General features: G+C 41.9%; 1 protein-coding gene across 4 annotated transcripts in view; it reads right to left on the bottom strand.

Annotated features, from left to right (window-relative positions):
• COBL (cordon-bleu WH2 repeat protein) overlaps window positions 1–21,303 on the bottom strand; it is a 586,878-nt gene that overhangs the window by 231,423 nt on the left and 334,152 nt on the right. For all 4 annotated transcript variants that reach the window (XM_040433733.1, XM_040433731.1, XM_040433734.1 and 1 more), the window contains one exon: window positions 16,450–16,644. In XM_040433733.1, coding sequence (XP_040289667.1) covers window positions 16,450–16,644 — 195 coding nt within the window. The remainder of the gene's footprint in view (window positions 1–16,449; window positions 16,645–21,303) is intronic.

Below are 21,303 nucleotides of genomic sequence, written 5' to 3'. Positions count from 1 at the left end.
AATATATGTGCATCATATTCATTACCATATGTGGTTTAATATACAAAATAATGTAATATAATTTTGATTTTTACTTTGTATGTCTAGATGCACCATTTGCCCTTTGCTTATCCCACACCAATCTAATAACACTAAAACCTCAGTTCACTGAGAGGAAAAAGAAAGCCATATAGCATTAGCCTTCCAGAAGAAAACCTCATTTTCTTTCTATGAAACTATTTCATAGTCTCTCGTAAAGATGGTCTGCCTCCTGCTGAAGACAAGTGTGATTAACTGCCTGTCCATTTCCGTTTTCTTTTACACATTTCTTAGGTCAGATAATAATATATAAAGAGGGTAAATGGTTCTCCCGTAGACTTAAATGTGCTACAGAAAATGATCAATATAGTTTAAATACACATATTACAAAGATTTATGCATGATTACTTTTAAAAAAATTGGCAATGCTTCCTTTATCTTTCTATATCTGGAGGTTATTAATAGAGAATAAGATTACATCATGGTGCCCAACGGCACTGATCTCATCATAGAGTTTAAATCTGTATGCTGGGAATTACTCGTCCTGCACTGGGAATTCAGGAGAAGAGTCTAGAAATTTAAGCTCAGAACGAAATGGTAGAAAATTTGACTTTTCAATGCTATGGTCTTGTTGGTCTTGAAAGTCCCTGAAAGGACAGGATATCATAAGATACATCAAACAGTCACAATGTTTAGAAAAAAAACATTATTCTAATTTGAACTATGTCATATGTTTATAGTAGGTGTCTATAGAATAGACCCACTATAAAGTATTCTCAGTGGTCTCAAATATCTGTTTATTATTAACTGAGTATGCCTTATTATACTTATTATAAGATTAAACTTTTATTCTTTATCATTTAAAATAATGATGAGACGGCTGAGTTTAGGTGCTGAAGGCAGTGGCTCTCACCTGTATCGATCAGGTCACTGCCGCATGATCGATACAGGTGAGAGCCACTGCCTTCAGCACCTGAACATCCTCTTTATTCCCTGAAGAGCCATACCTGGCGAAACGCGTCGGATGAAAAAAGGAAATCAACCGCAGAGAGGTAAGAGCATAGGGACTCTTAGTACAGGCCCGAGGTTCCTGAGGCTGGGGGTCGTCTTTTTAAAGACGAGTGCCCCGACTACAGCCACTAAGGTTATCACCCTGACTAGACTAGGTCAAGTAGGGTAAAGGCATAGGGACTTCTAGTAAAACTAACTAGGCTCTCCCCTTATATGCAACAGGCCTTTTAGACAGGTACACTACTCTAAACCAGTACTATTTAATTGGTCCCTCTACTCTCTCTCTAATCTAAATAGCGCAGCAGTTTCACTAAACTCAGCCGTCTCATCATTATTTTAAATGATAAAGAATAAAAGCTAAATCATTTAATAAGTATAATAAGGCATACTCAGTTAATAATAAACAATTATTCTAATTTGCTTCACTTTATCAGTAAATTATTATGACTCCAGGGCATTCCATTGCAGATTCTGAAAAAAAAAAAAATGGAAAAAAACAGCAGAGTAGGGTTGCACCGGGTATCAAATTATCGATACCCAATCGATACTTTTGTATCTCAGCGAGCGCCATGTTCCCTCAGCAGCACAGGACAGAAGGAAGCAGTCTCTCCCTCCCCTCTGTGGTGCTACCACCAATGAGAGGAGAGAGGGGCAGAGGAGGGGAGGAGCTGTGGCCACTGCGCCACCAATGAAGATAAGTAATCCATCAATACAGATACAGAAGGCGGGTGTCGGCTTCAGAATCACATAGCCGGCACCTGGCCTATATGACAGGGAGCTGCGATCAGCGGCAGTTAACCCATCAGGTGCGGCACTCCTCCCCCTAGTATTAAAGTCATTGATGGCGCAGTATCCACAGGATAGAGGATAACTAAAAGATCGGTGGGGGTCCTACCGCTGGGACCTTAACCAATAATGGGAACGGGGGACCCGTATTTCTTGCAGCCCCCCTCAAATGAACGGAGCGACCTGTCGCAAAATGCGTTCCATTCACTACAGCGTTCGGCTATGTCTGGAATTCCCATAGAAATGAATGGAGCGGCCATACACGTGTGCAACCGGCTGCTCCGTTCATTTCAGGGGGTTTCAAGGAATACGGGGCACCTGTTCTCATTATTGGTTGGGGTCCCAGCGGTGGGACCCCCACCGATCTCCTAGTTATCCCTATCCTGTGGATAGGGGATAACTTTAAACAACCAGAATACCCCTTTAATAATCAGACCCGGCATTGACATTCATTCTTCTGTTATTATGAAAGAACAGAAAGACAAAAAAGAATGCAAATATGAACAGAGCCAACTGAAGCCCAATTCTAACTCAGGTATAGATCCTGTTCTCATGCTTTGGTGTTTCATCCTGATAATATTCTGACCTTTAACTACTCCTTAAAGGGGTTGTCCCACAAAAAATATTCTACAGTTTTCAAACCAGCACCTGGATCTGAATACTTTTGTAATTGCATGTACCGTATTTTTCGCTTTATAAGACACACTTTTTTCCCCCCAAAAGGGGGAAAATGGCCGTGCGTCTTATAAAGCGAATACTTCGCTGGCCGCTATGCTGCACAGCTTGGCCAGAGAAGTATCAGTGACAGTGTGGAGGGAGGAGGCGGGGCCCGGTGCAGTGACTCTACTCTAATACACCGGGCCCCGCAACTGTTAAACATTCAATCTAATAGTATATGCTCTGTATGGGCGGCTCTTACTATAGTACCGTAAGTATAGCGCAGAGCGGCATCTCCATCGGTCATGCGCCGCTTGCCGCACCTCCTTCCTCATGCGCCCTCTGCTCCAGCTCCCTCTGTCATGCGCCGCCTGCCTGTTCATTCATAAAGTGAGATAAGCAGGCAGGCGGCGCATGAGGAGGGAGCTGGGGCAGGCGGCGCATGACAGAGGGAGCTGGAGCAGACGGCGCATGACAGAGGAAGCTGCGGCAGGTGGCGCATGACCGATGGAGATGCCGGTCTGCGCTATACTTACGGTACTACAGTAAGAGCCACCCGTACAGAGCATATACTATCAGATTGAATGTTTAACAGTTGCGGGGCCCGGTGTATTAGAGTAGAGTCACTACACCGGGCCCCGCCTCCTCCCTCCACACTGATGCATCTGATGGGGGATCTGTAGATGACACTTATGGGGATCTGTGGATGACATAAGTGTCATCCACAGAGCCCCATAAGTGTCATGCACAGATCCCCCCTCAGTGTAATGCACAGATCCCCCCTCTGTCATTCACAGATCCCCCCATCAGTGTCATCCACAGATCCCCCATCAGTGTCATCCACAGATCCCCCATCAGTGTCATCCACAGATCCCCCATCAGTGTCATCCACAGATCCCCCATCAGTGTCATCCACAGATCCCCCATCAGTGTCATCCACAGATCCCCATAACAGTGCGTCATCCACAGATCCCCATAACAGTGCGTCATCCACAGATCCCCATAACAGTGCGTCATCCACAGATTCCCCCATAACAGTGCGTCATCCACAGATTCCCCCATAACAGTGTCATCCACAGATTCCCCCATAACAGTGCGTCATCCACAGATTCCCCCATAACAGTGTCATCCACAGACCCCCATAACAGTGCGTCATCCACAGATCCCCCCATAACAGTGCGTCATCCACAGACCACCATTAGTTCAAAAGCTACCAAAAGCACACCTTTTGGTTCAAAATATTTTTTTCTTATTTTCCTCCTCAAAAACCTAGGTGCGTCTTATCATCAGGTGCGTCTTATAAAGCGAAAAATACGGTAATTAAAATTTTTGTATGGCTACTGAGTTATTCAATAAAATGTATCTGTATACGGCCACTTAATTTCTTATTTCTTTGACCTGCTCACTGAGAGGTCCACACATGCTCAGTTTCATCTCTCAACCTCCTCCTGAGCTGTGATAGGGAGAGCTGAGACACGCCCCCTTAGCTGCAGCAGGAAAGACACTCCCCTTGAGCTGTCAGCTTGATATAAATCTAGCAGAGCAATGAATGGGGAGATCTCTTGATCCATGTGAGGTACAGGGCTGGTTCTAGCTTTGTTAGAAAGAGATTGTCATGTACTATATGATGTCTGATTTTCATTTTTCACATTATTCATGGGATAACCCCTTTAAGTGAAATATAATTAAAAAAAATCAAGACAGCACTACTTGAGCTTGATAAAGACCTATGTGGTCGAAATGTGGCTACATTCGGTGTGAATAAAATGTGAAGAATTTCTGTATCATCGGACTGCCGCAGTTTTCTACAACATTCCCTTTAAGTGAAATCTATAGTAAAAGGGTGTCTTAGAAATGAACAGCAAATTCACTAGCTTTGCTCCCAGTATTCTTAATCAAGTCCAGAGTCATTATAAATAGTTCATTAGTATTACAGAATAAAGATTGGTTTCCTAACATGTCATTGTTCCAATGTGTTTACAACAGTTATGCAATGCCTTCTTGAAATGTCTTTATTCATTGTGGTCTACATACAAGCTTTCCATTCAGAATGTTATACAGTTGCAAGAAAAAGTATGTGAACCCTTTGGAATGGTATGGATTTCTGCACAAATTGGTCATAAAATGTGATCTGATCTTCATCTAAGTCACAACAATAGACAATCACAATCACATCTTAAACTAATAACACACAAATTATTAAATGTTACCATGTTTTTATTGAAAACACCATGCAAACATTCACAGTGCAGGTGGAAAAAATATGTGAACCCCTAGACTAATGACATCTCCAAGAGCTAATTGGAGTGAGGTGTCAGCCAACTGGAGTCCAATCAATGAGATGAGATTGGAGGTGTTGGTTACAGCTGCCCTGCCCTATAAAAAACACAAACCAGTTCTGGGTTTGCTTTTCACAAGAAGCATTGCCTGATGTGAATGATACCTCGCACAAAAGAGCTCTCAGAAGACCTACGATTAAGAATTGTTGACTTGTATAAAGCTGGAAAGGGTTATAAAAGTATCTCCAAAAGCCTTGCTGTTCATCAGTCCAAGGTAAGACAAATTGTCTATAAATGGAGAAAGTTCAGCACTGCTGCTACTCTCCCTAGGAGTGGCCGTCCTGTAAAGATGACTGAAAGAGCACAGCGCAGACTGCTCAGTGAGGTGAAGAAGAATCCTAGAGTGACTTGCAAAAGTCTCTGGCATATGCTAACATCCTTGTTAGCGAATCTATGATACGCAAATCACTAAACAAGAATGGATTTCATGGGAGGATACCACAGAGGAAGCCACTGCTGTCCAAAAAAAACATTGCTGCATGTTTACAGTTTGCACAAGAGCACCTGGATGTTCCACAGCAGTACTGGCAAAATATTCTGTGGACAGATGAAACCAAAGTTGAGTTGTTTGGAAGAAACACACAACACTATGTGTGGAGAAAAAGAGGCTGTCACGGCCATGGCTATGACCGTGACTCTTCAACCGCATGCGATTGTCAGCGGTTTGGTTTTGTTGTCAATCACAGGTGAGGGCAGTGGTATTTGCCTCACCTGTGGTTGCCGCTGACAACGCTTGCTTGTGGCAGCTTTCCTGCTGTGCATGCGGTTGCACCTAGCAACCCCTATGTTAGGTGTGTGTGTATTGTGTTCACTGTGTTGTTTGTCTGTGTGCACTCTGTGTAGTGTGTTGCGTGCACTGACACTTTTCCTGCACTGTGGTTGCCCGTGGCAACGTTTGGCTGTCTGTACATGTAGTGGCAGTGTCCCGGCCTCTGGGCTATTCCCCAGGACACGGTTGCCACCCATGTCGTGGCCAGCGGCAACAACCACAGTGGGTTGCTTTCCCTTTTATGTTGTGTTTTCCCTTCCCGGGTGTTGGAAGGGTTAACTTCCTTCCCAGTGTGTGTGTGTGTGTCACTGGGTGTGTCCGACTGTGGGGTGTGGCTTCCTGGCCTATATAGCCTCACTGTTAGCATGGCTCTGTGGGTTGTTTCAGCCATGCTTGCTGGAGCAGCCTTCTGTGTTACTATCTGCCAGTGAGAGCCACCCCTGTGGTCATAAAGATATTGTCCTTATGTTTATGTCTGCTGTGTGTTGATGTTGTATGTTATGTTCTGTTGGGACCTTTCTATGTGTTTGGTGTAGCTTACGGTTCTGGATTCCTGTTTGCGCAGGGATCCAGTCAGCAAGGCTGTGACAGGTTGGTGGAACTAATAGTTCGCCTGTCATTCCCGTAAGGCTGTATGAGTTCCCCTTTTCCCAACAGCTTGGCCATTGAGACTCCTGCTCCTCCGTGCCTAGGAGGAGTAGGTCGTCTTACCCTGACTCCTAGCGCAGGGACCGGACGGAGGGTGAGTTAGGGATCCGAGGTTCCTGCGCATGGGTCCTCCTACCTTTAAGGTGGCCCATGCAGTTAGGAGTTAGGGTCAGGGTAGGGACGCTGTAGGAGGTGACCTGCTCCCTATCCTGTTCTCCTGGCCGAGTAGGCCTAAAGCACATTGCAGCGCACGGCTGAGGATTTCCTCCATCCTCAGCCGTGACAGAGGCACAGCACACCAACATCAAAACCTCATCCCAACTGTGAAGTATGGTGGTGGGGGCATCATGGTTTGGGGCTGCTTTGCTGCATCAGGGCCTGGACGGATTGCTATTATCGAAGGAAAAATGAATTCCCAAGTTTATCAAGACATTTTGCAAGAGAACTTAAGGCCATCTGTCCACCAGCTGAAGCTCAACAGAAGATGGGTGTTGCAACAGGACAACGACCCAAAGCATAGAAGTAAATCAACCACAGAATGGCTTAAGCAGAGGAAAATACGCCTTCTGGAGTGGCCCAGTCAGAGTCCTGACCTCAACCCGATTGAGATGCTGTGGCATAACCTCAAGAAAGCGATTCACACCAGACATCCCAAGAATATTGCTGAACTGAAACTGTTCTGTAAAGAGGAATGATCAAGAATTACTCCTGACCGTTGTGCACGTCTGATCTGCAACTACAGGAAACGTTTGGTTTTAGTTATTGCTGCCAAAGGAGGTTCAACCAGTTATTAAATCTAAGGGTTCACATACTTTTTCCACCTGCACTGTGAATGTTTACATGGTGTGTTCAATAAAAACATGGTAACATTGAATTCTTTGTGTGTTATTAGTTTAAGCAGACTGTGATTGTCTATTGCTGTGACTTAGATGAAGATCAGATCACATTTTATGACCAATTTGTGCAGAAATCCATATAATTCCAAAGGGTTCACACACATACTTTTTCTTGCAACTGTATCTAGATGACACTGACTGTACCCAACAATGCAAGATACTTTTTGTTGCATTGCTTAAAGGGGTATTTCAGGATATCAAATGGTTATAAGAAAACTAGCTGAACATCAAATATTTTAAAAAAATAAACTAGATTATAGTCACCTCACCATCCCCTTGCCACTGACATCCCGATGGTTCCTGCTGCTTTCTTGACACAGCAGGAAATGGATGGGAATGCCAATCAGCCAATCACTGGCTGTAGCTATGTCCTGCCTTACCCAGTAATTGGCTGAGCAATACTCCCAGACATTTCCTGCTGCGTCAAGATTCCAGCTGGAAGTGGAGCACAATGGTGACCTGGGCACTATCAGAACAGCAGCAGCAGGGGATTGTCAAGGTGTGTAAGCTACTTTATTTTTTATAACCCTTTAATGGCCATAACACATTTTATTTGTAATGCAATACCCTTTTGAGCCCACATAAGTGTTTAAAATGTTTTTCCGGTCATCTTCGAGTACAGGTTGGCAGAAGTGAATGATAAGATAATTCCATTGATGCACCTTAAAATTGTGCATTGTTTATATGTGAACCAGGCCTTATATTCTATCTGTAAGGTATGATATACTGCATCACCTTTCTGATTCTGGCAACAGGTTGCTATCAACTCCTCTAGAAGTACATGCACACCAGCGTATGCCAACTTTTGTATAGTACATTCACAAAATGAGAACAGCAACCTGGGAACATTTTGCATGTTTTTATACTTTGTTTGAGAGACAAAAAAATACTCTTCTGCCCTTGAAAAAGCTGGCTTTTCTCATGCGTCACTACAAAATATAAGCTTGTTGCTCTCTTTCAGGATCTTCCTGTTAGCAACAGAAGCAGTAAAATATACTAAACAAACATGTTATCTTTTTAAGGAAGCCCCACTAATGAGGAATTGACGTTCTTCCCTACTGATAAAAAAAGCATTTGACTTCCTATAAATGAAAAGTTAAATTTGGAATCTAAAGAACATATTTTATTAGTCAAAAAAATCATCAAAAAAGTTATTTATGACAATGACTATAATTCCACTCATTGTAACCAAGATTAAATAATGGATTATAGAATAATTGGCACTAATAGTCTTCTATGAGGTAGGAAACATTCACATTTGTACGAGTGATAGCACTTGTTTTCAGAAAATGGTTTGCAGGGTTGACCATACTCAACTTTTAGCATATGACCGTAAGTACACTGTACTTGCACTGCACGTACACTGCTTGGAGTTCTGGGGCACGGATAGTGCAGGACTGCACTCACACAGCAACAAGTGTAGACGATTTCCAGCCACCGGTATTTCATCCATTCCGTTTTACAAACCAGGTCTTACATCTCTCTAGCAAATGTGTATCTATGAAACTGTCTGACTTGTTACATGTGCACTTGGCAGCTGAAAACATCTGGGTTGGTGCCATGTTTATACGTGCCAGTATTGCTAAGAAAAATGAAGTTTTAATATATGCATATGAGCCTCTAGGAGCAACGGGCATATAGCCATTACACCTAGAGGCTCAGCTCTCATTGCAACTGCCACACCGTCTCCACTTTGATTGACAGGGCTAGGCAGTGAAAACATCATCACACCTGGTCCCATCAATCAAAGTGAAGAGGGCTCAGCAGTTGCAAAGAGGGCTGAGTCTCTAGGCGTAATGGCAACATCCCAGTTGCTCCTAGAATATAATTTGCATATATTAAAACATCATTTTTCTCAGGATAGCGATCACATATGAACATGGGACAATTTCAGATGTCTCCAGCTGCCAAGTGCACATGTAACAGGTCAGCCAGTTTCATTGGTACAAATCTGCTGACAGATGTCCTTTAACCCTTTCGCTACCAGCGCTGTACATGTATGGCGGAGGAGCTAAGTGCAAACATGACGCCCACTCCCGCATGCAGCAGGCATTATGACCAGCAAAGACCTGTGGCTAATGACCACGACTCGCAATAATGCCGATCACGGTCATTAAAGCCTTTAGATGCCAATCAAATGAGATCATGGCATCTAAAAGGGTGAAAAACCTGGAAGCTTGTGTTTCCGGGATTCACACCGGCATCCTCTGCGGCCAATGAGGATGCCAGTAATTGGTTTCAATACGCTGGGTCTCTATGAACAGACCCAGGGTATTGAAGCTGCAATTCTTATTTTGGCCAACAGGTGATAAGCCAACATAAGAAATGAGCAATTCTCCTCAAATCATTGGTCTAAAAGACCCATGAGGGTTCAGAATTTAAAACAATGGGTTTTGTAGGCTCAAATACGAGCTTCAAAATCATAAAAAAGTTATAAAAACTTACAAAATATAACAATAATGTTTTTAAAGATATAAATTTGTCACCCCTCTTTCTATAGAATAAAAAAATAAATACATAAATAACAAAAAATATAAACATCATGGGCATCACTGCATCAGAAAACACCTGTACTATTAAAATCTAAAAATATTTTTTCAATACGGCAAATGGCGTAACGGAAAAAAGGCCAATTTGCCATTTTTTTTATCACTTCTCTTACCCACAAAAAAGTAATAAAATGTGATCAATAAGTCACAGACACTCTCAAAATGGTATCAATAAAAATGTGTCCCCTCAAAAAATGAGTCCCCACACAGCAAAGTACATATAACTATAAAAAAGTTAGGGTGCATTCACATCACCGTTTAGCTTTCCGTTCTTCTGATCCACAAATTATGGCAAGAGAAAAAATAGGGAGAGTCACTCATAGGGTAGTAAGCAACAATAATCAGCTAACAAAGTGGATGAAATATGCTCACCTTTTGGTGTTGTGCTTGTATGGGCACAACATCCGTAAAAGCAAAAACACAAGGGGGGTCGGTGCTGCAGGTACCCGTTCAATCCTTTTGGATGGAGTTGCCAAGCCTCCTGAGGACTGTTTAGGAAGTGATGAATCGTTTGTGTGCTAGCAAACGGTGTGGGTACCTCTTTGGGGCACAAAGACGACCTGGATTCAGAGACTTTTGGTATAGATGCTATTTATTTGTTCAGTGGACAACGCGTTTCGGAGTTTAGAACTCCTTTTTCCGTCTAAAGAGATACAACAAAAAGGCCGAAGCCAAATAGATCCCCACACAGTTCCCTCAACCTGCCCAGTCAGGGAGCCCCTACCCCCACCCCTCTGGTTAAGCTATTAGGATATTTCTAACTACCCCCCCCCCTCCTCGCTCATACACTGACCCTTATCGCTTTATCCCTCTTATCCCTTGATTCTCACTCATTTACCCTACTCACAGGTCCACATTCTTCCTCCATTTCATTTGGATTTTCCCTATCCTTTCCATCCCTCCAACACCACCAATATCCCTACATCCACCCCTTCCCAACAAGCCGTACTCCCCTACATTCGGCATTACCTCCTTTAGCCCCTCCCCCTCGCTCCTCCCCTTAGTAATAACGCAATATTTCTTTCTTTAATCCCTCAGCCTTTCCACTAGCCACAGTATATTTCACTGCCATGTCTGGTAATGTGTTTTTTTCTGCTGCCAGCCATCAGTTTCTGATTTATATATCTATACATTTCCTTCTCCAGCCATCTGACCACTATTGCTGTTGGCATCCCGAAGGTAAACTCCACACCTTTTTTCCAGTACAAACTAAAAAGTAAAGGCACAGACCTGTCTAATGATCCTTAGAAGCACCACCAGTTTACCCTATCAATATCAATATTCATCCGCCACAATCTACTATAGCTCTATCAAGGCCAACTAACCCTCACTACACCTTGCTATATTATATCACATACAGTAATAAGTACCATGTAAAACCACACCAGGGACATTGTTTTTTTTTTTTCCTGTAATGATTTTAATATATATCATGGTCTAGTAACTGGACTTTTTATGCTACATATACACTCACCTAAAGAATTATTAGGAACACCATACTAATACGGTGTTGGACCCCCTTTTGCCTTCAGAACTGCCTTAATTCTATGTGGCATTGATTCAACAAGGTGCTGATAGCATTCTTTAGAAATGTTGGCCCATATTGATAGGATAGCATCTTGCAGTGGATGGAGATTTGAGAGATGCACATCCAGGGCACGAAGCTCCCGTTCCACCACATCCCAAAGATGCTCTATTGGGTTGAGATCTGGTGACTGTGGGGGCCATTTTACTACAGTGAACTCATTGTCATGTTCAAGAAACCAATTTGAAATGATTCGAGCTTTGTGACATGGTGCATTATCCTGCTGGAAGTAGCCATCAGAGGATGGATACATGTTCTCATTCTGTTTACGCCACATTCGGACTCTACCATTTGAATGTCTCAACAGAAATCGAGACTCATCAGACCAGGCAACATTTTTCCAGTCTTCAACAGTCCAATTTTGGTGAGCTTGTGCAAATTGTAGCCTCTTTTTCCTATTTGTAGTGGAGATGAGTGGTACCCGGTGGGGTCTTCTGCTGTTGTAGCCCATCCGCCTCAAGGTTGTGCGTGTTGTGGCTTCACAAATGCATTGCTGCATACCTCGGTTGTAATGAGTGGTTATTTCAGTCAACGTTGCTCTTCTATCAGCTTGAATCAGTCGGCCCATTCTCCTCTGACCTCTAGCATCCACAAGGCATTTTTGCCCACAGGACTGCCGCATACTGGATGTTTTTCCCTTTTCACACCATTCTTTGTAAACCCTAGAAATAGTTGTGCGTGAAAATCCCAGTAACTGAGCAGATTGTGAAAAACTCAGACCGGCCCGTCTGGCACCAACAACCATGCCACACTCAAAATTGCTTAAATCACCTTTCTTTCCCATTCTGACATTCAGTTTGGAGTTCAGGAGATTGTCTTGACCAGGACCACACCCCTAACTAAATGCATTGAAGCAACTGCCATGTGATTAGTTGACTAGATAATTGCATTAATGAGAAATAGAACAGGTGTTCCTAATAATTCTTTAGGTGAGTGTATATATATATATATATATATATACAGTACAGTACAGACCAATAGTTTGGACACACCTTCTCATTTAAAGAGTTTTCTTTATTTTCATGACTATGAAGGCATCAAAACTATGAATTAACCCATGTGGAATTATATACATAACAAAGAAGTGTGAAACAACTGAAAATATGTCATATTCTAGTTCTTCAAAGTAGCCACCTTTTGCTTTGATTACTGCTTTGCACACTCTTGGCATTCTCTTGATGAGCTTCAAGAGGTAGTCCCCTGAAATGGTCTTCCAACAGTCTTGAAGGAGTTCCCAGAGATGCTTAGCACTTGTTGGCCCTTTTGCCTTCACTCTGCGGTCCAGCTCACCCCAAACCATCTCGATTGGGTTCAGGTCCGGTGACTGTGGAGGCCAGGTCATCTGGCGCAGCACCCCATCACTCTCCTTTATGGTCAAATAGCCCTTACTTTCAAAGTTTTCCCAATTTTTCGGCTGACTGACTGACTTTCATTTCTTAAAGTAATGATGGCCACTCGTTTTTCTTTACTTAGCTGCTTTTTTCTTGCCATAATACAAATTCTAACAGTCTATTCAGTAGGACTATCAGCTGTGTATCCACTGACTTCTCCTCAACGCAACTGATGGTCCCAACCCCATTTATAAGGCAAGAAATCCCACTTATTAAACCTGACAGGGCACACCTGTGAAGTGAAAACCATTTCAGGGGACTACCTCTTGAAGCTCATCAAGAGAATGCCAAGAGTGTGCAAAGCAATAATCAAAGCAAAAGGTGGCTACTTTGAAGAACCTAGAATACGACATATTTTCAGTTGTTTCACACTTGTTTGTTATGTATATAATTCCACATGTGTTAATTCATAGTTTTGATGCCTTCAGTGTGAATCTACAATTTTCATAGTCATGAAAATAAAGAAAACTCTTTGAATGAGAAGGTGTGTCCAAACTTTTGGTCTGTACTGTATATATATATATATATATATATATATATATATATATATAGACGGAAACGGACAGCACTTCCAGTAGAAAAAGTTGTGGTTTATTAGGCCACAGTGGCACAGTGATGTGACGTTTCGGCTCAAAACACAGAGCCTTTCTCAAGCATCTGTGTTTTGTGCCGAAACGTCGCTTCACTGTGCCACTGTGGCCTAATAAACCACAACTTTTTCTACTGGAAGTGCTGTCCGTTTCCGTCTATATTTTGTGGGTAAGCAGTGACACCCTTGGACATAGCACCCGTTATTAATGCTGTGAATTGGTGCTGCCATACATTTTCCTTTTATATATATATATATATATATATATATATTTTATGATACTTCTGTTTGTTTATTCTATGCTACTAGGACCTATTGGAATACGCGTTTTACTGAGAATTCATTTTGGGCTAGGCTTACTAGCTGCCCATGATGTGTAATATTTAACATCCATTGACTCTATTTTAATTGATTGATTTATTTTATTTGCATTTTATTCTATTTTTTACCGTCTTTTTTCTTATATATACTTCTCTCCAACTGTGTCGGGATCCATTTGGCTTCGGCCTTTTTGTTGTATCTCTTTAGACTTGAAAAAGGAGTTATAAACTCCGAAACGCGTTGTCCACTGAACAAACAAATAGCATCTATACAAAAGTCTCTGAATCCAGGTAATCTTTGTGCGCCACTGAGGTACCCACACCGTGTGCTAGCACACAAACGGTTCTTCTGATCCGTCAGAAGAAAAGAGAGAGAAAAAAAAACAGGATCCTGTAAAAAAAACTGATCCTGTTGCAGCAGTAATGCATAGGATTTGAAATGGATGCATTTTTTTTACAGGATCCAGTAAAAAATGGATCCTGTTGCATCAGTTGTCATCCGTTTGAGCCATTTCAATCTGAGATCCGTTTTTTTAGACGGAAACAAAAGTACTGCATGCAGGACTTTTTTCCCATCTAAAAAGCGGATCTCAGACAGAAAAGATTCAAACGGATAACATCTGATGCAACAGGATAATTTTTTTTACAGATCTTGTTATATTTTTCTCTTTCTCTTCTTCTGATGGATCAGAAGAACGGAAAACTAAACAGTGATGTGAACTCAGCCTTCTGGGGGTCAGAATATGGTGATGTAAAAAATTTTTTTTTTTAAAAGTTTACATTTATTTTTACACTATTTAGACATAAAAACCTATACATATGTGGTATCATTGTAATCGTTCTGACCTAGAGAATGAGGGGCAAAGGTCAGTTTTTGCTGCAAAGGGAACACCGTGGGGACAAAACATGTAAAAAGGTGGAGGAATTGTGTTTTTTTTCCAATTCCACCCCATTTGGAATTTTTTTCCCGCTTCCCACTGCATTGTATGTATGGAATTAGAAAGTACAAATTGTCCCGCAAAAAATAATCCCTCATACAGCTATGTGAATGGAAAAATAAAAAAGTTATGGCTCAAGGAAGATAGGGAAGAAAAATCGAAAAAAACCTCTGCGCTCATCACATGGTCCATCATGGTGATGGACCATGTGACGGACCATGTGATGAGCGCAGTGATGTCACCAAAGGTCCTTTTCCTCCCAGGTCCTCAAAGAAGAAGAAAGAAGACAAGCCACGCTGCGCAAACAAGTGGATGAGGTGAGTTTAATTATAATTTTTTTAATTTTTTAACCCCTCCATCCATAATTTACTTAGCATTCTGTATTAAGAATGCTATTATTTTCCCTTATAACGCATGTTCCCGCAACGCACCCGCATCTTTTCCCGCAACGCCTGTGTGAAAGAGGCCTAAGGGTTAAAAGAGTTTCCTAGCCAAAAGGAACTGCATAGAGAAAATTGGCAATTGTTATGGTAAACATGGAATTTTACTTTTTAGCATTCCATCCTTAAAGGAGGTTGTCTCACTTCAGCAAATGGCAATTATTATGCAGAGAAAGTTAATAGAAGGCAGTTACTAATGTATTGTGATTGTCCACATATTGATTCCTTTGCTGGCTTCATTCATTTTTCCATCACATTATACACTGCTCATTTCCAGGGGTTTCGGACACAATACATTAGGAGGTGCCTTGCATTAACTTTCCCCACATAATAAATGCAATTTTCTGAAGTGAGACAACCACTTTAATATCTGTTAGTTTCCTAATAATGCAGACGTAGCAGACACGTAAAGTGGTATTCCTGTTAGAGAAAGTTATCCCCTTTCCACAGGTTTGGTAATAACTATTAGATTGGTGGGGGTCCTAATGCTGGCAACTAGGGATGAGCGAATCGACTTCGGATGAAACATCCGAAGTCGATTCGCATAAAACTTTGTTCCAATACTGTACTAAGCAGGAGCTTCGTACAGTATTAGAATGTATTGGCTCAGATGAGTCGAAGTTATTGCTTCAGAAAGTCTCGCAAGACTTTGCATAATAACTTCATAAATTAATTTGTACTGTAAAAATTAATTTCCCGAACTCGGGTTCGGTTCCAAGGTACCATTTGGAACCGAATCAGAGTTCGGGAAATGGTTTTTTACAGTACAAATTAACTTCTACAATACATTCTAATTCTGTATGGAGCTCCTGCTCCGTACAGTATTGGAACTAAGTTTTATGCGAATCGACTTCGGATGTTTCATACGAAGTTGATTCGATCATTCCTATTGGCAACCCTTCCAGTCAAGGGAACAAACCCCATTGAGCCCCCTTCAAAATGGACAGAGTGGCTGGTCGGAAATGCATTAGAAAGTACAAATTGTCCCACAAAAAAATAAGCCCTCATGTGAATGGAAAAATAAAAAAGTAATGGCTCAAGGAAGATTGGAAAGAAAAATGAAATAGGGAATAACTTTCTCTAACAGGAATACCCCTTTAAGTGACTTGTCTGTGCTCTATACAGTACTTCAAGATATTACCCAGTGGAGAGGGTATAGTGCATTGGACTGTGCAACAGAGGGGAAGGGGGGGGGGGAGGGTACTCAGGCACCTGCTGAATACTGAATATGCATCATGAGGAAAACATTAAAGCCAGGATAGTAGCCAAACATGTATTCCTCTCTTACCATAAAAATGTTTACTGCTCTCCAGTGAATTCATTTTGACGGGGAAACATCTTTAATGGAGAACTACCAGATGTATTATATGAGAACAGATTGTTTTCTATATTGGTATCAGTTCTTGAAGTTACAGGTCCGATGAACCACCTTTCTCATCTTTCCTTTACATGTTAATACATTAAATGGCTTAATATTTAGCAATAACTAGCTCTATAGTAAATAATAACATACCTGCTCAGTTGACATGTCTTCAGGAGTTCTCTCTACAGCAACTATTGGGTCAGCTGGTTTTGGAGGCGGCGGTGCTCTACGCTTCTTTATTTCACTTCTAGCACCAATCCCAGAAATATTGCTTAGTGACAATGATGCACCAAGTGCAATAGGTCGTGAATTCACAGATGGGGAGCTTGGAGCAGTTGAAAAGCCCTGTAAAGGCAAATGAAAACATAAGTACAACATGAACTATTCCTTCCTTTACAAAACAAATATTTCATTATAAAATAATCTGAGAAGTCACATACAAATACAAAGCTCCAAAACATTAAAAAACATTAACAAACTTTGTTAGCCAAAATTGAAATGAGACTAATATCTGTTATGCTAGCAGCCCATGCCTTCCACTCTCCAGCTTCCCCGACAGGGCATGAATGCAGCGTCACTTACCTTGCCCCATCTACTGCTTCACTGGTCGCTAATCACCAGCATTATATGTTGCTTGTCCTGCTGCAGGCTACAATTTTCTACTAGGCTCTCCTGCACTGCCCGTAGGGCACATGGGTGCTTCCCAGCTCTTAAAAGGCCAGCGTGCATATTCTAGTTTGCCCCAGCCAATGGCTGGACACTTCAGGTTATTTTAGGCACCTTTCCCTAGGGCAGTGTGCCTGATCTTTAGGCTTTCTAGAGTGCTAGTACCAATTGAAGGTGTGCTGTTCTGTTTGTCTGCTGTGTACTGACCTCTGCCTGTTTACCAACACTGACCCTCTGCTGCCTGACCTAAGGCTTTTCATCGTATTGACCGTTTGCTGCCTGCCCTGACCTCAGACTAGTTTCACTATTCGCACGTACTCTGCCTGCTGTGACCTCAGCCTGTTTCCTGACTACACGTATTGCTTGATCACTTGGTTCTTCATATTGGTGTCTCAGAGCCCAGTGGGTCAGCTGCCAACCACACCATGACTATTCCAAGAGGTAGAAGCCTGGTGAATTTCCTGAAGCAAAGACCAGATCCCTGTGTAGGGGTTAAAGGGTAAAAACCAGGGGGCTGCAAGGATAACAACTTAGCTGTAGCCCAAAGTCAAAACAAGTTGGTTGGTGCAGTGGCTCCACATCCACTGCCCATAACAATATCAATTACAAATTATTCTAATTATAATTTATGTTTTTTTCCATGGGACTACTACTTTGCACAATTCATAGTAACCATTATACATTTCTTTTTATACAATTTTTTATTGACCTCAAGGCTATGAAAAGATTTGGAGCCATTTTCTCATTGATTTAGATGTATCATGGTTTAAAAAACATTTTTGCAATGCGTTTATATTAACAAATTTGTTCTGCCTTGCTTCTGCAGAATGCCATTCTGTGAAAAATCTATAATCCAAGATAAGACAGCACTCTGTGCACTGTGAATGGTTGCTATGTACACTTTACGAGCTACGCATACCATAAGTTACAGAAACACCATAGCTCACTGTGCTACCCTGTTTGCATAACTTCCATTCACTTTCATAGTTACAGAAACAGTGTAGCACAGTAAGGTTGGCTGTTTCTGTAAAACTGGTCAGCTTTCACAGTCTGATTATGCTATTTACGGTCTATCCTATGGATATGCCATAAAGGTCTATAGTGAGAATGCCTCTCTAAATATACAGTATATTATGTAATGATTCACACATAATGCTGGAAAAAAAGACCTGCAGTTAAAAGACTAAGGCCTCATGCACACGACCGTTTTACGGGGGCCGCATCCGAGTCGCAGTTTTTGCGGCTCGGGTGCGGACCCATTCACTTCAATGGAGCCGCAAAAGATGCGGACATCACTCCGTGTGCTGTCCGCATCCTTTGCTCCGTTCCGTGGCCCCGCCCAAAAAATATAGCATGTCCTATTCTTGTCCGTTTTGCGGACAAGAATAGGCATTTCTACAATGGGCCGCCCGTTCCGTTTCGCAAATTGCGGAAGGCACACGGGTGGCTTCCGTTTTTTGCGGATCCGCGGTTTGCGGACCGCAAAAAATGGAACGGTCGTGTGCATGTAGCCTAACATGCACTTTAAGGTAGTTTGATTGTGCTTTCCTAGATTTTAACCTACAGATTGTCACTGATGGTCAAGCAAGCTCTGACTAGTACATACAAGTGACATATAAGTAGTGTTACCCATTTGAATTGATGCTGTTTAGTTATATGACCTTTACATTTTTTAATAAAAAGTATCATCCTGTACTGTTAAAGATTACCCATTTCAAGTGAGATCTATGGTTAATCATCAGCAATGCACTGATGCTTGTTCTGTTACTGAAGAACGTAAGTATAGCTCACCGGATATGAAAAATGACATATAACCCCATCACAATGTTTTGTACTTACATCAATATCCTACATGGACTTCAGTGGGTGGACAGTACAGACAATGTCCGATTGCATTACTAGCCAAGATCTGTTCCCAGCTCATTGTTTACTTAGGCAAAGACGGTATGTTACAGAGCCAAAAAATACTGTACAGAGTGTAAAGGGCTGGAGAACACAAATGTTCTTCAGCTACTTCCAAAGGTAAACCTGAACTCAAGATACAGGACATTAACGTAATTTGTCTTTAGTTGCCTACTGGGCTGTGTAAGGACTAATATTTATTGATACCATTTTGGGGTATGCATGACTTTTTCATCACTTTTTATTCAACTGTTTTTGGGAGTAGAAGCTACCAAAAAATTTCGACAATTCCAATATTTTTTTTCCATTATAGCATTCACCATATGGGATAAACACTTTAATATTTGAACCCCTTCCTGACACAGAGATTTTCCATTGTTGTGATTGATTTTTCACTCCTTGCCTTCCCGAAGCCATAATTAATAATTTTCTTGCGGGACAATTTGTACTTTCTAAGGCCCCTTTCACATGAGCGAGTATTCCGCGCGAATGCAATGCGTGATGCGAACGCATTGCGCCCGCACGGAATCCGAACGCATTAATTTCAATGGGTCTGTGTACATGTGCATTGGTTTTCACACATCACTTGTACATTGCATGAAAATCCCAGCATGTTCTATATTCTGTGATTTTCACACAACGCTGGCCCCATAGAAGTGAACTGAGCTGCGTGAAAATCGCATCTGCAAGCAAGTACGGATGCAATGCGTTTTTCACGGATGGTTGCTGAGAGATGTTTTTTGTATACAGTACCTTCAGTTTTTTATCACACGCGTGCAAAACGCATTAAATCGCATTGCACCCATGCGATAAAAACTTAACACGATCGCAGACAAAACTGAATGACTTTGCTTGCGAAATCGCGCATTTTTCACTGAACGCATTCGCAACGCATCCGGACCTAATCCGCACACGCTCGTCTGTAAGGAGCCTAATGGCACCATGTTATATTGCATACGATGTAGTGAGAAGGTGGAAACTAGGTTTGTTTCGGGTATCGAACTTTTGATACCCAATCGATACTTTTAGCCCGGTATTGATACGATACCAGGATTTGTCTTTTATCAATACTAGGCTGTTCTACTGCACAGCCCAGTATCAGAGAATATGGATCGGGCTGCTCTCAGTGCGCTCCATGTTCACTCAGCAGCACAGGGAAGAAGGAAGCAGTCTCTCCCTCCCCCATGTGCTGCTGCTGCCACTGCCAACAATGAGAGGAGAGAGGGGAGGAGGGGCTGTGGCCACTGCACCACCAATCAAAACTAACATTTAATACATTACAAATGCAGGCGGCGGCAGAAACACATTGCCGGCACCCTGCCTCAGACAGGGCGCTGCAATCCACGGCAATTAACCCCACAGGTGCCGCACCTGAGGAGTTAACTGCCGCTGATCGCAGCGCCCTGTTAGAGGCAGGGTTCCGGCAATGTGTTTCTGCTGCCGGCTGTATTTGTATATTAAATGTTAATTGTCATTGGTGGCGCAGTGCGCCCTGCCCCCCCCCTATACAGTATTAAAAATATTGGTGGCGCAATGCGCCCCCCCACAGTATTAAAAACACTGGTGGCGCAGTACGCCCTCCCCAGTATTAAAATCATTGATGGCAGTGGCCACAGAGTCCCCTCACCTCCTCTCATTGGTGGAGCAGTGGCAGCTTCTGATCAGAGCCACAGCAGTGTAATCCTGGGGCTCTGATCAGTTATCATGGAAGCCAGGACGCTACTGAAGCCCTGGCTGCCATTGTAATCTCCCTGCTTCTGTTAACACAAATCCCAGGGCAGCAGGAATGGTGTGAGATCCTATTCACCCTAATAGAGCTCTATTTGGGTGAATAGACAAGGGATTAAAATATCCCAGATTTTAGCCCCTAAGGGGGGAAATAGTTATAAAATAAACTGTAAAAAAAAAAAGTAAAAAAAAAACACACCAAAATATTAAGTATAAATCACCCCCTCTCCCAATTTTACATATAAAAGATATAAACAATATATAGGTGAAACTCGAAAAATTAGAATATCGTGCAAAAGTCCATTTATTTCAGTGAAGCAAATTAAATGGAATTGCATTAATGCAGCTTAAAATTAGAGTTTTGTGAAAAGGTTAAATATTCTAGGCTCAAAGTGTCACACTCTAGTCAGCTAATTAATCCATACTCCCTGAGCAAAGGGTACCTCAAAATTGTGACTTTGGGGTTTCATAAGCTATAAGCCGTAATCATCGAAATTATAACAAATAAAGGCTTAAAATATCTCGCTTTGCATGTAATGAGTCTATCTCATATGTTAGTTTCACCTTTTAAGTTGCATTACTGAAATAAATGAACTTTGCACAATATTCAAATTTTTCGAGTTTCACCTGTATATAAAATATTACATATCGCCAGGTCCAAAAAGTCCAAACTATTAAAATATAAAAAAAATCTCCTATGCGGTGAAC

The sequence above is a fragment of the Bufo bufo genome, chromosome 5, assembly GCF_905171765.1.
Source record: "Bufo bufo chromosome 5, aBufBuf1.1, whole genome shotgun sequence".
Classification (NCBI taxonomy): Eukaryota; Metazoa; Chordata; class Amphibia; order Anura; family Bufonidae; genus Bufo; species Bufo bufo.
Note: the sequence above shows the minus strand (reverse complement) of the source record. Positions and strands in the feature narration are given on the sequence as shown.